The following is a 15536-nucleotide window of genomic DNA, read 5'->3' as shown; positions in this document are numbered from 1 at the left end:
TAATATTGGCCGCCATCTTGTTGCGCCGTCTCCTCTCGATTTCACAGTGACTCTCCCTTAAATTTACAAAATGGGAACAGTCAGACACGTCTGGTGTGGACTTGGGACGCAACAGACATGTACATGCAGTTGCCTAACCCCTAACCTAGACGGACTTCTAGCTGGCCTTACCCATCCCCCCCAACTCCCCCACGGGAAGGGGAGCAGCCACACCCACCTACCTCGAAGGGTCTTCATGTGGGAGACAGCCATTCGAAGGATGGTGAGTTTGTCTGGTTTGCGCGCCAGAGTACTACACGTAGGCACCATGTCACACAGCTCGTTAATGTACAAGGTCATCTTGTTTCTCCGCCTCCGTTCTATCTCACAGTGACTTTCCCTTCAAAGTTACAAAATGGTGCCCGTCAGTCCACACTATTTACGGCCATACCATTACTATATTACATGTACATTTCTCAATTTCTGTATTTATTCCACTGATGCTTTACGCCGTACTCAAGAATATTTCACTTTATACGACTACGGTCAGCATTATGGTGGAAGCTCACAACCATCTGCAAGTTGGTGGCACACCTTACAACAGACGGACAAAGAGGAAGCCAGCATGACTTGAACTCACAGCAACCACATTGGTGAGAGGCTCCTGCGTCACTGCGCTGTGCTGGTGCGCTAACCACAAAGGGTCCCTGCATTTATCATGAGCAACTCGGTCCTGAATATCTATCTCAGTGTTTTATTAAAACATTTTCCAACCACTTTCACTTCTCCATGTAAAACACTAAACAATAAAGCCTGAAGAAAAACTAACATTTACATGAAAAGCAAACGTTACTACTACTCTGACTATATTTCCATGCATAAAACGAGGATGATTTTTATAATGCCAAACAAAAGCATACAAGTATGACAAGGGAGATGTAGGATATGATAAATCTCGAGATCTTGTAATGTAGTAGGGGGCACACACTATGTGGCTGGGTTATAAATCCTCTTGGTTGGAACCCCACAAGCCCCCTGTGAAATCAAATACATGTACGCGGGAGCCACAAACTCAAAACTGAAAATAGCAGACTACAACTAAAGATTAGAAAATTGAAAAACATGAGAGCAAAATCAATGTCGAAAAAAAATTTTAAAAATTTAAAAATTTAACAGACATAATGCTTTTTTCAATAATGCTAAATTCATTTTAAATCCTGTACAAGTAGTTTCTTCCTTTAATAACTCTGCTTTATGAACTCCTTGAGAATGGGTTTTCTTCAACAACCAGGACATTGTTTACAAATCTAGGTCACAATAGCCACAAACTCACACAGTGTACACCTTTTAATTTATCATCTACAATTTCCCAGATAAACTGCTTTCCAAACATCTAAATTACAATGTACACATGAATGGAAAGTGGCTTTAGCACATGTAACTAGAGGCTGGTTCTCAGTGAGAAAACAGTCTGCTCGCTTGCTTCTGGTTATGATGAATGTATTTATGAACAGCTTTATGTATGATACAAGCAGGCTCTTTTGATGTCAGAAATGACTTCACCCACACTTAAATAGGCACAGAATGCACATAAATAGCCATGTACTTGTACAGGCATACGCGAACAAAAGAATGACCTCCATTGATAAACAGTGAGCCGGACATGGCATGTGTGACATCAGATTCACCTGATCATCCATACACAGATATCAGTAGCCTAAACTATTAACAATGTCAAATTCTCTTACGGCACCCACCCATCTCTCCCTCAAAAAAAGAAAGAAAGAAAGAAAAATAAAGAGGAATATAATCGAGACATGTAGACTACATAATTTTATACAGACTTTTTCATAGTACATCTGGTGTTTCTGTCAGAACTGAAATATGTAAAAGAATGATTTGAAGAGAATGAGGGAGAGGTATGTTATTGTAGCATTACATGTCAGGGATTCGTACTCGTCAATTTTAGACCCCCGATATTTGGTGATAAAATTGAGTTAAAAACTTAAACTCAATTTTGAGTGTTTCTGGTACAAATACTCAAATTTTGGGATAAAAAATGAATTGCATTCAAAAATATATGCGCAGCGATGAGCGGTTGACTTCAATCACCAACGGCTGCATCCTTGAAAAGCCGATGTGGTCATGCGTGTATTGGCTGTAATTACATTAGAATTAGCCTTCAAATGTATCCAAACTTTTACACATTTGTATTCATTTTGATCAATCTTCGGCATGCCAGGAAAGTGAGAAAAAAAAAGTTGATACAACACGCGCTGGCTTCCAGTGAATGTCGCTTTGATACATGCTATCCCATTGGCTGTGTGTCTATCCCAGTGGGCCAATGAGTGAGCTTCTAACAAATTATGAACTGTATACAACAACGTAATGGCCGCTTGACAGCTACAATGTTAGCGGTTTTTGACTAGCTACAGGGGATGATTAAAACCGAGAGCAATCCCAAACTAATCGTGTTGCTTGACTGCCTGAACGACTGGCTCCGGTAAGGGTGAATTGACATGGTTTACTTTGAACTGCTCAAGGTGACAAGGTAACAGGTCACTTTGCCAGTTGATTAAAAGTACTCAATCACCAGTAAAAGGCCGATGCGAAAACAAATGACACCTCTTGAATAGAGCTAACAGTTGGTGTGAATGTCATCTTCTTACATAGTGATAATCTTTCCCCTGTTGTTTTAATCACTGATCCAGATTATGAGGATTAGTGACACCGCAGGAAACAAAAAGAGGATTATAGCCACCCTTAATTGATAATGCCTGTTTGATGTGTTTGAGTAATTTCGGCCATATTATAACACGGAAAATTAAACAGTTTCAAGAATTTTTCTTCTTCAGTATTTCCTTGATTAATTACGCGACAATCAATTCCCGTGAATCCATCTTTGAGGTAAATCCGCAAAAATAAATTCCAGCGAATAATAAATATTTACAGTATATACCTATGATCAGAATAAGCTTTGTGTCTGTAGGCCTGTTTATGTTCATTGTTTATGTTTGTATTTTTATGTAATATTTCTTAGTTCCTTTCTTTCTTCAAATCTTTATACCAACCAACGACTGAACATGCATGCTTTATAACTGTTTCATTATATATATGTGCCTCTGAGCAGGAAGAGCCTTAATTTATCACTGTATTTGAAGTATTTTTACTTTTGATATGTTTGTTAGTTCCTTTCTTTCCTTTATTACAACAACCAACAACTGAACATGCATCACCATGGTTTATAACTGTTTTATTATACAATGTATATCAACGATGAGGATAATATACTTACGTATATGTATGTACCAACAACAAAATCATAATCAGAAATGGACCTCAAATGAAATTAAGCTTTCTCTCCCATATGTATATATACCAGTATATCATAATATACTTTCAGGCTCACAAAATTACCTGTCGCTAAAGCGGAATTAAACTCAATACCAGGTTATAGTCATTATTTAAAATATAAATAAACTCAACCTGGACCACAAAAAAAAAAATCAATTTCGAGTTCCTCATTGTAAAAATTTGGACCTGTATGAATCCCTGCATGTATGGATACAAATTTGTGATTTTCACAATTCTACACGTAACTTGAGTGTCAGACTAACCTGGCAAATCTTTCCTTGTCAGCTTGTTCCTGGGAAGGAGGAAAAGCCCCTGATTGACTGTCATCATCATCAGAACTGTAAAGTCACAAATACAGGCACACATGTAGTATGTAACCTTGGTTTATAGTTTCAACTGAATGTACACTATGCTGTACATGTATTTCACCTAAAGTTTAGCTTTTTCAAGTGACACATTTTGCTTGATTCGAACTGATTCGTCCAACTTGTAAGGCCAGTCAAGAGGGGATTTTCTGCTTTCTTTGTTTTTTTTTTTTTGGTTTTTTTGGTGAAGTTTGATTCATTTCTTACCAGAAAAGCTCAAGCATTGGCATCAGCAGTATCATTTTTTTGTTAAGTTTGACTCATTTCTTACCAGAAAAAGCATCAGAAGCATCATTTTTTTTGTGAAGTTTGACTCATTTCTTACCAGAAAAGCTTAAGCAATGGCATCAGCAGCATCATTTTTTTGGTGAAGTTTGACTCATTTCTTACCAGAAAAGGCATCAGAAGCATCATTTTTTTGTGAAGTTTGACTCATTTCTTACCAGAAAAGCTTAAGCAATGGCATCAGCAGCATCCTGTTTTTGGTGAAGTCTGACTCATTTCTTACCAGAAAAGCTTAAGCACTGGCATCAGCAGCATCAATTTTTTGGTGAAGTCTGATTCATTTCTTACCAGGAAAGCTTAAGCAATGGCATCAGCAGCATCATTTTTTTGGTGAAGTTTGACTCATTTCTTACCAGGAAAGCTTAAGCAATGGCATCAGCAGCATCATTTTTTTGGTGAAGTTTGACTCATTTCTTACCAGGAAAGCTTAAGCAATGGCATCAGCAGCATCATTTTTTTGGTGAAGTTTGACTCATTTCTTACCAGAAAAGGCATCAGAAGCATCATTTTTTTGTGAAGTTTGACTCATTTCTTACCAGAAAAGCTTAAGCATTGGCATCAGCAGTATCATTTTAAGGCCTAATGTGTGCTTCTGAAAGTGAATTTATACAGGCCAAAATTTAGGTGAAATACAGCACAGGTTCCTTTACTATAGCTTTTTGCAGATCATAAGAATAATCAAAAATTCTGTATATTTAGACTGGCTTATAGAAGGCTAACATCACATTCTTATTCCTTTTCCTTCATCGACAATGCCATAAAACATGTACAGGTGCTGTTTTTTTCTAGATTAATAAAGCATACTTCCTGTACATGTACCAAACGGTAAGTATAAGCATGGTGAGTCTATCCGCACAAAATAAAAAGTAAACTTTACAGTAATCAAGTTGCAATTAAAACATTTTCTATTAAAACACTGAAAGAAAAAAAACATTACAGAAATAACAAAATGAACACGCACAGAAAATAATACCAGTAATGCCAAAGTTCTATAAACACATCAGTTTGAAGAAATCAGATACTTGAAATATTTACATTCACTCAATTCCCATCACACTTCCACTCCTAGTTAGACCACCACGGACAGAGATGTTTATATTTGAAATAGAGGACAACCCGGAAAAGGATGTTTGTTCGAATGGAAGTGAAATTATCTAAACTTTGCCAGCGCTGTTTGGAACATGCTCCTCAGCTCAAGTGAGGACTATTGACAGACTTTTTCTATGGCGAACTTTGTGTAATTTACATGTGAAATTTAGCAGTGACGACTTTTTCACAGACAGATTGTGGGTTATGTTAACCATGTTTGGGCTTAATGCACAAGGATGTCTGCTGACCCCTGGCCAGACTTCCTTACTCTCTGCCGCTGAAGCCTTTCCTCTTGCGTCCCCCTTTCCCACTGTCAGGTGTGCCCGAACCTGCAAAATATAAGATGTACATGCACAGATTCAGTTTGCATGTGCCAGTTTTAAATACATCAAACTAAAAACAAGAAACAACACGAGTTATGAGAATCTCCAGAGCTCAATGATGTCAGCGCTCAGTACACACAACTCAGCTTTCACATCATGTCAATGTGTTCAACAGTACAAACTAACAGCATAATCCACATCTCCCACAAAAATAAACCAGATGATTTTCAAGGTTTTATCACTTGGCCCAGCACTCTGTGCTGGGAAACCAATTGAAATAGTTCCGATTTTTATTATTATTATTCTTCCCGTTTCTTGAAAGCTTTAAGAGTCGCAAAAAGAAAAGTTTTCATTTGATGTTGTTGAAATTTGGTGATTTTAGGAGCAAGGTTACGAGGCAAATTTTGGCTGTTATTGATTACCTTTGGTCACGTGACATGGTGGCCATCTTGGATTTTGATCAAAACCTTTAAAAATCTTCTTAAGAGCCAATGAACAGATTCCTTTGACATCTGATGTACTTGTAGAGTGATCACAGTTAAACTAAGTTTGAAGAAATCTTGGGATATTCATTAACAGCTTTGGAAGCTAGCCATTGGTGGATGTTATGACTTCATAAAAAGTGTCTTATTTTGATAATGTTTTCATGTATTCTGGTTTATTTGGCAAAGTTAATTCCGAATCTGCTTTCAGATTTTGCCTATCTTTTTGACATATGGTCAAAAAACATTTTCTCAGTTATGCAATTTCAAAGGCCTGTAACGCGAGAACTATGGTACACTTAGCTAGAAATGTGAAACTTGCACCAAATAGTAGCCCATGGCATGTAGTTTTTGGTGGGTGTCAAAGGATTTGAACTACAATCAACAGTTTTCTCGCTAGAAATGTTTAAATGACACCACCCCTACTTCAGAAATAGAACTGTAAGCCTGTGCATTAAACACGGACTTTAGAGGCAACTGTGTATTGCTATACATGTGTTGAAGTAGTTGTGCAGTGTTTGAGACTTACTAGAGTACGGCATTTCACTGTCTACATTTTATGCATCTGCATTTTTTATTTCTAACCACATGTACATCCGTACTTCCCCTTGTAAAACTGTTTGATACATCTACATCTGCATGTGTACATATGTGTGTGTGTGTTTGTCAAGTCTATAAGGCCAAGAGAGATTGTCCACAGGACAATCTGACAATAATGAAAGGTCACATTTAAATTCTTAAGGGACCACATGAAAATCATTAAAGGGTGAGAACTAAAAGTACTGCAGATCCAAATTCTGATAAGCCTACATACTTGACAGTTCTACAACCATCAAAACAGTATACATGTACTTGTGGCCTTATTAGGAATCAGGGCCAGGCCTAGACTTTGGGAGGTGCCAACCTCCATGACCCAATCCCTCATGATTTTGCCGCCCCCAGACCTGGAAATGCCAGACCACAACAGGCATCCTCCAGTCAGGCTGGTGGATGTACTAATGTCAATAAGACGTACTGACACCAGAATACAAAGGACAGCTCTGACAGTTTGAAATGTGACATGAAGATCTCCACAACAGTTAACAAAGACACCAGTACATGTTTTTTTCTTTGTGTTTTTTTTCCCAATGCAATCAACATTTATATTTTAATTTTTTTAAAATTAAAATCAGGTTGATTTTTTAATCAACCTGAAGACTAAATGCGGATATTTCTTTAATAAATAATGTTTCTAAAGTATTTTTTACATAAAACACTCTTTCATTCTTCACAACTGTAATTTAAAAAATGCAAAAATAATCCAGTCTGCATGTACATGTACCTAAAAATCACAAATTCAGCTTGTTTCTCTAAACAACTTTTTGATTTTGTCTGCCATAAATCTGAACATTCTAAAGACACATTTTCGATAAAATAAGCTTCTTACCTTTTACCTTTGAAAAATGTGAAAATTCTCACATTGTCATTTACACACGTAACATTTAGCATATCAAGTGAACAGTTTAAAAACCTCACCGTTATGCCAACTTCTGAAATCTTTGGCATACCAAATATTTAACCACTATTACAAACATAAATACATGTACTGTAAAAGCAGGCTTAAATAAAGCCATGAAAACTTAATTCCATACAAATGAAATAACCTTCATATACATGGATATGAACAAATGTCCCATCACCACTCATAACACAGGTATCTTATGGATGGTTTACTATGTACATACATGTGTAACCGATTACATGTACATCCTGCACTCAAAACATATCTGTACACACATGTATGCTAAAGATATACTCTATACAATAAAACATATACAAAACTTAAAAAAAAAAACAACAAAAGAAACAAAGCAAGACAGTGTAACTTGATAAACAGCTATGTGTAAGGCGTTTATCTATATCCGGGTTATAACTACCACACTGGGATGTTTACACAGAGGTATAAAGTAAATGGGCAAGCAGTACCAGCAAATGGGTGTAAGGAAGCAGGGCAGCAATATGCACATGTACACATTCATGAACTACACAAGCAGACAAAATTTCTGCTTTGACAGGCACATACAGAATGTATGTCATAATCATACAAGCACGTGTTGTGGGCTAGTATTTATGCATGTCTAAGCATTTTTATTTCAAAAATCCAAAAGCTTTATATTCCCCTAACAAATAAAACAAATAGCAAGTAAGTTCCTCTCAAATTTGAAGATTGTTGAATAAAATGTTACAATTAAATTCTGGCCATCTACACTGTACATGTACTACAATCGTTTCTGACCATATGTAGAAGAAACAAAGTTTTCATCTCTTACCCAAACTAAAGTTTGTTTCATAAAATCCGGCACTGAAAGTGAGGATTTGACCTCAAGAAAACAGTAGTTTCACTGCTAAAAACAAAGATACACCAACGGTTAAATAAGACACCTGTATTTAAATGACCCATTCATGTGGAAAAACTTTTTACCGCATATATACTCTAGGTACATCATGTTCACGTACCTTTACTACTCCAGGAGGAGTATAGTGTAAAACATCAATCAAATAAATTAATAATTCATTCAGCATGTTTCCATATACATACACATGTATATACTTACTTGAGGGATAGGCCACAGCCGTATGCATTGTCAAATTACAAGTCCACCAATGACCAATGAAACTGGTCTACATCTATGTATACACTCTCCTGATACACAATTAGATGTGTTTGGGGAAAACAGAACAGACCAGCCGCCTTAACATCAACAGGTGTGAGCCAGTCAAGGCTGGAGTCAGTGTGACACATATACAAATGTTGTCCACAAACCGACAGTCTCTAATTATCAGGCCTGCCCCTTTACCAGATACTGTGTACTGACCAGCCAACAACCTTTTACATGGTTTCTAAACAGCTGAATCAAAAGGATGTTCACTAAATCCGAGGTCTGAGTCAGGAAATATACAGCAATATTCAACATTTATCTCAGGCCTCCTGCAGAGGACAGGTTTTTATACTAGCAGCTATTAATAGCACAGAGAGTCACGCTCTCTTATCTCAATAACCTATTAATAGACAGCCGTTCAACTGGCCTCTCAAAATTACAGAGTAGGTTCCTTGAAGGAAGTAACAGATAAATGACAACAGCAACCCACTTCAGTGACGTGCATGTATCAGCTAAACATTAAAGATCATTACCAGAGCTGCTGTCAACCTACACATGAATTCATTCATTTACATAGAGATTCAGAATACATGCTGATTAGCTAAGCAAGTCTACGGTACCTAAAAATGGCACAATCCTTGAGAATTTGTCACAAAATCATCCTCAACAGAAAACAATAAATATCTGCGGTGTTTCTCATATAGCAAGAAATGACGAAAGAGAGCTATCAGTAGCAAAGTGGTGTTATTTTCCTGAAGGTTTTTATTTCCTCTTAATTTAATGTTGGTGAAAAACATGGTTTATCTGGAAAGAAATAAACTGGTGACGACAAATATTGTGATGGAGAATACTGTAACTCGCCTAAGTTTAACAATTTAGTGGCACATTTTTCTTGATTCTACGTGTAATTTATACATCCACTTTATGAAGTCACTGTCTTAAGAGATTATAGTGAAGTTTGATTTGTACCTTGTCAGAAAAATTAGCACGAATAGTATCAGTTTAAGTCCTCTGTGAGCTTCTCTTTATCTACATAGATAGCTTTTCACCAATTATATTTATTAGCATGACTTCCAAAGCTTCAGTGACTGGTTACTATACAGACAGAGCTGTGGTGGGCAGGTGGAGAACAAAGACAAAGGCACAGTACTACATTTAAAAGGACCAGAGTTATTTCAGCAACTGTACATGTTACAGTAGGGTATACCTTTCAACGACACAAAACTGAAGCATTTTCTTTATAGTATACAGGGGGCCTCCGTGGCTCAGTAGGTTAGCGTGCTAGCGTAATGACCCAGATGTTGCTGTGACTTCAAGTCCAGCTCATGCTGGCTTCCTCTCTGGCCATACGAGGGAAGGTCTGACAGCAACCTACGGGTGGTCGTGGGTTTCCCTGCAGGCTCTGCCCGGTTTCCATAATGCTGGCTGCCGTTGAATAAGTGAAATATTCTTGAGTACGGCGTAAACCACCAAACAAATAAATAAATAAATTTATAGCATACACGTACATGTATATCGCATCATATCAATGAATCTACACATACATTACTACTGTAACACGGGTTCATAGAAGTCATTTTTCCACGTACTGATCACCACTTTCTGGGTGAAATTGAGTTGTTTTTTTTTTTGTTCGGACGGACCATTTGAGCTACATACTAATATTGGATATTTTTGTACTTTACTATCCTTCACTGATTAAAGTAATTATCAATGTCTATATATGAACTCACGCTGGCTTCCTAGTTGATACTGCAAACTGATAATCTATGCACATAGCAGTTATTGTATTTCAGGTGCCAGTCCAGTAAAGTGTGAAGAAGACCTACTAACAACCTGTATACAGCATCAGTCTAGACTGAAACTGATTGACTGAAACTCACAACATGAGCAATTGGTTTTGACATCACCTTTAAAGAACATTCAATAATCAATCAAGACAGAATGGTCATGCATTAATGGCTTATGGAATATGTGGTTGTCACTCTTGAATCTGTAAAAGGTCATATCAGAAATAATCTAAAAAAAAAAAACATTTGAGAAAATTCAAAAATTATGCAACACCTTACATGTTTATATTAGAAACTATGTGTATAGTGCATCTAGATGAATCCTCTGTGCATTATCAAAATTCTCTTGAAATATTATTCTTGCTTGTCAAAATAAACGAAGATTTCAATCAACAAAAACAGTTCCAAACGATTTGACAGGGTTATAATCTCATGAAATTTACTGTGAAAATCAGCTGCCAGTAATTAGAAAATTTAGAGACCCACAAATAGGGAATTACCCCAAGGAGTATTAACTATAATGATTTTTGAATAGAGAGGTTACATATTTATAGAGATAAAATACACTGCTACTTTATGTATCAATGAATTGTCACGTATACCACACCAAATACGGCTGGATCTCAACGGCCTGTCTGCCACACATCTCCATTTTCACTCTTTGAACAGAAAACATGCTTTATAGCGAACCGATGTCTCTGGTAAATGTTCATATCTGACAAAGGTTTTAATTTCGCTGTTATAAGCCATTTATAAAACTTCAGATTCCTGAAAACAAAACCTGGATGAAAACTGCTTGCTTGCCTTGGAAGGGGCTGAAGATATTCGTACCACCTGAAGTCATGGGGAGGAAAACATTCAGACTGCATGCAATCACATGCAGTCACAGGCGTTAGACTAATGTCAAAAACAGAACGATCGGAAGCCCAAGTAGGTCAAATTATTCATGAAGATCGAATTTGGCAGATACCAAAAGAAGCTTACTATGTGTCAATGTTTGACTTCATATGACCCTGCACTTCAAAAAATTGCCTTTTTAAGTCTAATCAACGTAGAGGGTCATGAAGATTTCCGTAAAAGGGAAACAACTCGTAACACAAAGAGGTTGTCTCGTGGAACTTTGGATATGTTCAAACTGAGTTTATGTAAACTTCTGAATATTTCTTTCCAAAACAACCTCAAATTACATAAATATAACCAGTTATTGAGATTTTCATTTAATCGACAGACCAAATAAAGGCTCGTCCACACAACTTTTATAAACACCTTTTTTAACAAGTACTTCGCTTTAATCTGACATCCTTCATTATACTTGTATGTACAATTACGGCAACTGAATTTTAAACAAAAATTGCTGTGGTGGAAAATTTTAGGCACTTTGAATTGTAAGGTTACATCTTGCCCTCTTGGGCAATAATTCAGAGGGGTTTTCGTGACCAGAGATAAGATATCCGTTTGCCACATACACGCTCACAACCAGTATAGCTGATCTCTTTGGTGATTGAGTTCAGTTTTAAGCCTAACCACTATCTATCACATCAGCCCATGAATAATTCATCCATGCACCCGCACGCCTCATCTTGATCAAGCTTCACATCTCCATTCCACAAACACAGCTATCCCTGCACTGAGTCAGCTCCCCTCCCTCAGAGCATACATATGTATACAGAGCATTAGTACGTGAACCTTTAATTGGTAGCCTCTTAACATTTGTTTCCACAGATAACCTTACAAAGAGCTACCTGTACACTGAGCACTACATTTAGTCCTCGTCGGTTCTGAACTTGACCATCTGTTGGTACTGGACGAAGTAGAGGTATAATCACACTTCAACAGTTATCAGGATTGACATGGTAATTTAATGTACCTCTGATTAATAATAGTGACCGGAAGTGACTATATGAATTACAGTTGCTTGAATGATTATCTACAGATATGAACACTTGCATATCCATCCTCCCTAACTATGAACAAGGACACACAAGCCACTTGTCATATCAACTTTTAGCCCTAGACATCTGAGTTATCTAATATAATTTCAAAGGTTTCACATGAATTTTAATTCAAACATATTTATCAGTGATCAGTGAAATGAATCTTGATCTAACTACTATATTCTTGTATTATTTAAAAGATTTAACATGGGCTGGAAACAACCTTAAAATTAGTACTTAAATAACTCATAAAAATCAAGAAATCAAGCAAAAACTGGAAAATTTACAAAAAGACACTACTTTACAGAGTTGTCTCACTGGAGCACCATGCCAAGTTCACCCACCTAGGCACATTTTGCTGACAACCTGGACAGCATTGACCTTCCCCCATTGTAGAGTGATATTTAAGCCAGAGTATATCAAGATCGTAGTCTTTAGCGTTTCAGATATGTGTAGAAGCATCCCCAAGCATCTGATAAGATCCCAGATGTCCAAGTGACAAGGTGGGGTAGTGTGTACTGGTACACTGTGTACATGTAAATGTGTGCACACAAACTTAATACACAAGTTTTTACAGAGATCATATCAATCCACATGTTCATTGTACCGGAGTACATGTGCATGTGGGTACACAGCTGCCTTCTTTACACATGTCATACATATATTCCACAAATCAAAGATAACTTTTAGACAGAATGGGTCAAAGCTGCATGCTACATGTAGGTACAACTCTATATACATAATCAGCTGACATCCACAATGATCGAGAAGGGAGCATGACAAAATTTTACAAACCACTAAAACTTTCAGAGATTTTAAACTTTTAAACCTGCACTGCAGCAGTTTGATCATTTGCTTTGATCACATGTTGAAAATATGCATTAGGATATTTTCAAACATTACAATCAGTAACACAAATAATATGGCAAGAAACTGCTCCCAATGGATGTCCAACCAGAAATATTCAGACAGTTTTATTATTCATACCATGCATTTAATTAAATTTAATGTTGATGGTGGCGATGTTTAACTATATGATGGTCGACAGTAACAAAGACATTTAATGCAGAAATTTCCACACCCAAATGGATCTCTCCGAAGGATATATGGCAGATAGAAACTCAAAAGAAAATCAACACAAAATCACACAAGCTGTCCTGATGACTTCTCACCTATTTCTGATAAATTTATCTGTATCTCGGGTCTTTGCTTATGACCATACTATCTTGCTTCGGGTAATCTAACCGACTGGTTTTGACAGAAGAGGAGGGGCATTTCCATTACTTGTTTTCCTTTTCAATCAAATACTGGTGTTCAAAATGTGGATCAGTGCATGGATTGTCATTGGAGATATATATGTACATAGATTTAGCCAGAATTGGATATCAATTTTCTCCTATTTTCCCTATGTTTCCCATGTTGATTCTGTCAGAAGAGAGCGTCTCGAAGACACTCAGATTCTCCCCCTCCCCCCCTTCCCCCCCGGCAAAACCTATAGGGCCCTTTACGTTTCTATTGAGGGAGATAAAGAGGGTAATTATAAATTGCGGAGGTTTATTTTCTGTGAGATTCTATCCAACACAAATATTTCAGTCAAGTCCAAGGGTCTGGAAGTTCCTGCATTATACATTGATGTCTAAAAGCCAGGTACTTCACAGCCACAGTTATGCCGAGCCAAATTCACATACAGGTGTACATGTATACAAGTAGTCCGAGACTGTTCTATTTATATATTCACATGAATTGATTTGATTGGTGTTTTAAGCTATACTTGAGTATGGTGTAAAAAAAAGATCAATAAATACTTGGCCATATACAATTTTGCCAAACTTAACATTAGAGCAATATCAGACTACTTGTATAAATTGGAAAAAGATGGCCCCTAACCAACTTCAGAGTACGCTCCACGTAAAAGTCTGGCGCAGATACCTGCCCTTGTCCAATATGCCGCGGCTGTCAATACAGCGTGTGGTGTTGACCATTACCAAAGAATCTTGGGCAAATACGGCCCAAGGAATAACCAATGAATGTTGTGCTTTTGTGCTACTCATCGTTTCGAACACCCAGGTTGTTCACAGGGATCAGGAGGTGATAAATAACCAGGAACTAAATGAGCAAAATGCTGATTTTTGCTGATTCCTAAAGCTTAAAGCACTACAGGACACTGAAACTATGATATCTGAATATTACGTATGTTTGATTACTTTGTCAAAATTTCAAATCACTTTCAAAATGTTATTTCTGATGTAATAAGGCCAAAATATGAACGCCATATGAAAGGCCAAATGAAAGGAACTCACCAAGTTTAATGATTAAAATTTCAACCTTAGTCTAAGTTTGCTTCGTTATCCCATGACCACTGCAAAACTATGATTTGCAATCAATCCATGTATAGGTAAGGCACTTAAGTATCCACACACTTCAGGCCACGGAGACGTATTTGATGGGTATTTTTCGTATCACGTGTTGACACACTGCCACAGTAACTTTATCAGATTTTTAAATGGTGCATGTACTGATGTTGTTGGTTTTGGAGCCATCCTTGGCAGAACAAATTTCTGCCACATCCAACGTCTAAGTAATCTCGGACAAGTATGCAAGAAGCTTAATTAAATTAAACGTTGAGGAATATCAGAAATTGCTGAAAATAGACTTCAACATTTAATTTAACTGAACTAGTATACAAGCAGCTTTAACCTATCTGTATGTGATTTGTCAAGATTGCTAACCTACACAGGGCATTCAAATACAGAACAACTTCGTGAAAACTAGTCAGTCTCTAAAACTGATAATGTAGCAACATACGTATTACCTAAGGCTAAGACAACATCCATAGACTTGAACTTCATCATCCGTCATTTGTCAACACATTACCTGAAGGGCCCGGAGAAACTGTGGCCGTAGCCGCCATTATCGTAGATTACGTTGTACTAACTCCTTCTCTATGTACTTGGGTGGTTGTGATCCGGTACTGAATTAATGAATGACCTTAATCTTCCCTCAAAACGCCATTAACAGGGTAAAAAACCGATCAAGGAAATGGTTTCAAACCCCTCCTTCTCCAAACATGGCAGCTCGAGAACAAAGCGATCGCGCAGTTTCTCGTGAGATGTTGCGAGAATAGCATTTCCCAGGGTGCTCGTTGTTTCCGCTACTTTCGATGGGAAAGTCGGGGCCACCAGCGGCAGGCATGTGATTGGGTCCCTTTCTCAGAGTAGACCCTATCACTGTCTGAACCCTTCAGCAAGCGTGAGCAAAACCAAGCAGCACTATTCTCAGCCGCAAAACGACGTATT

General features: G+C 37.3%; 1 protein-coding gene across 1 annotated transcript in view; it reads right to left on the bottom strand.

Annotated features, from left to right (window-relative positions):
• LOC135472149 (aryl hydrocarbon receptor nuclear translocator homolog) overlaps positions 1–15301 on the bottom strand; it is a 29665-nt gene extending 14364 nt beyond the window's left edge. The window contains exons 1-4 of the mRNA XM_064751512.1: positions 15115–15301; positions 5341–5401; positions 3597–3671; positions 222–379 (exon numbers count right to left, since the gene is read on the bottom strand). Coding sequence (XP_064607582.1) covers positions 222–379; positions 3597–3671; positions 5341–5401; positions 15115–15151 — 331 coding nt within the window. The 5' untranslated portion in view covers positions 15152–15301. The remainder of the gene's footprint in view (positions 1–221; positions 380–3596; positions 3672–5340; positions 5402–15114) is intronic.
• Positions 15302–15536: the final 235 nt, after the last annotated feature.

This window comes from Liolophura sinensis, chromosome 8, assembly GCF_032854445.1.
Source record: "Liolophura sinensis isolate JHLJ2023 chromosome 8, CUHK_Ljap_v2, whole genome shotgun sequence".
In the NCBI taxonomy this organism is placed as follows: Eukaryota; Metazoa; Mollusca; class Polyplacophora; order Chitonida; family Chitonidae; genus Liolophura; species Liolophura sinensis.
This window is presented reverse-complemented; position numbering and strand designations above follow the sequence as displayed.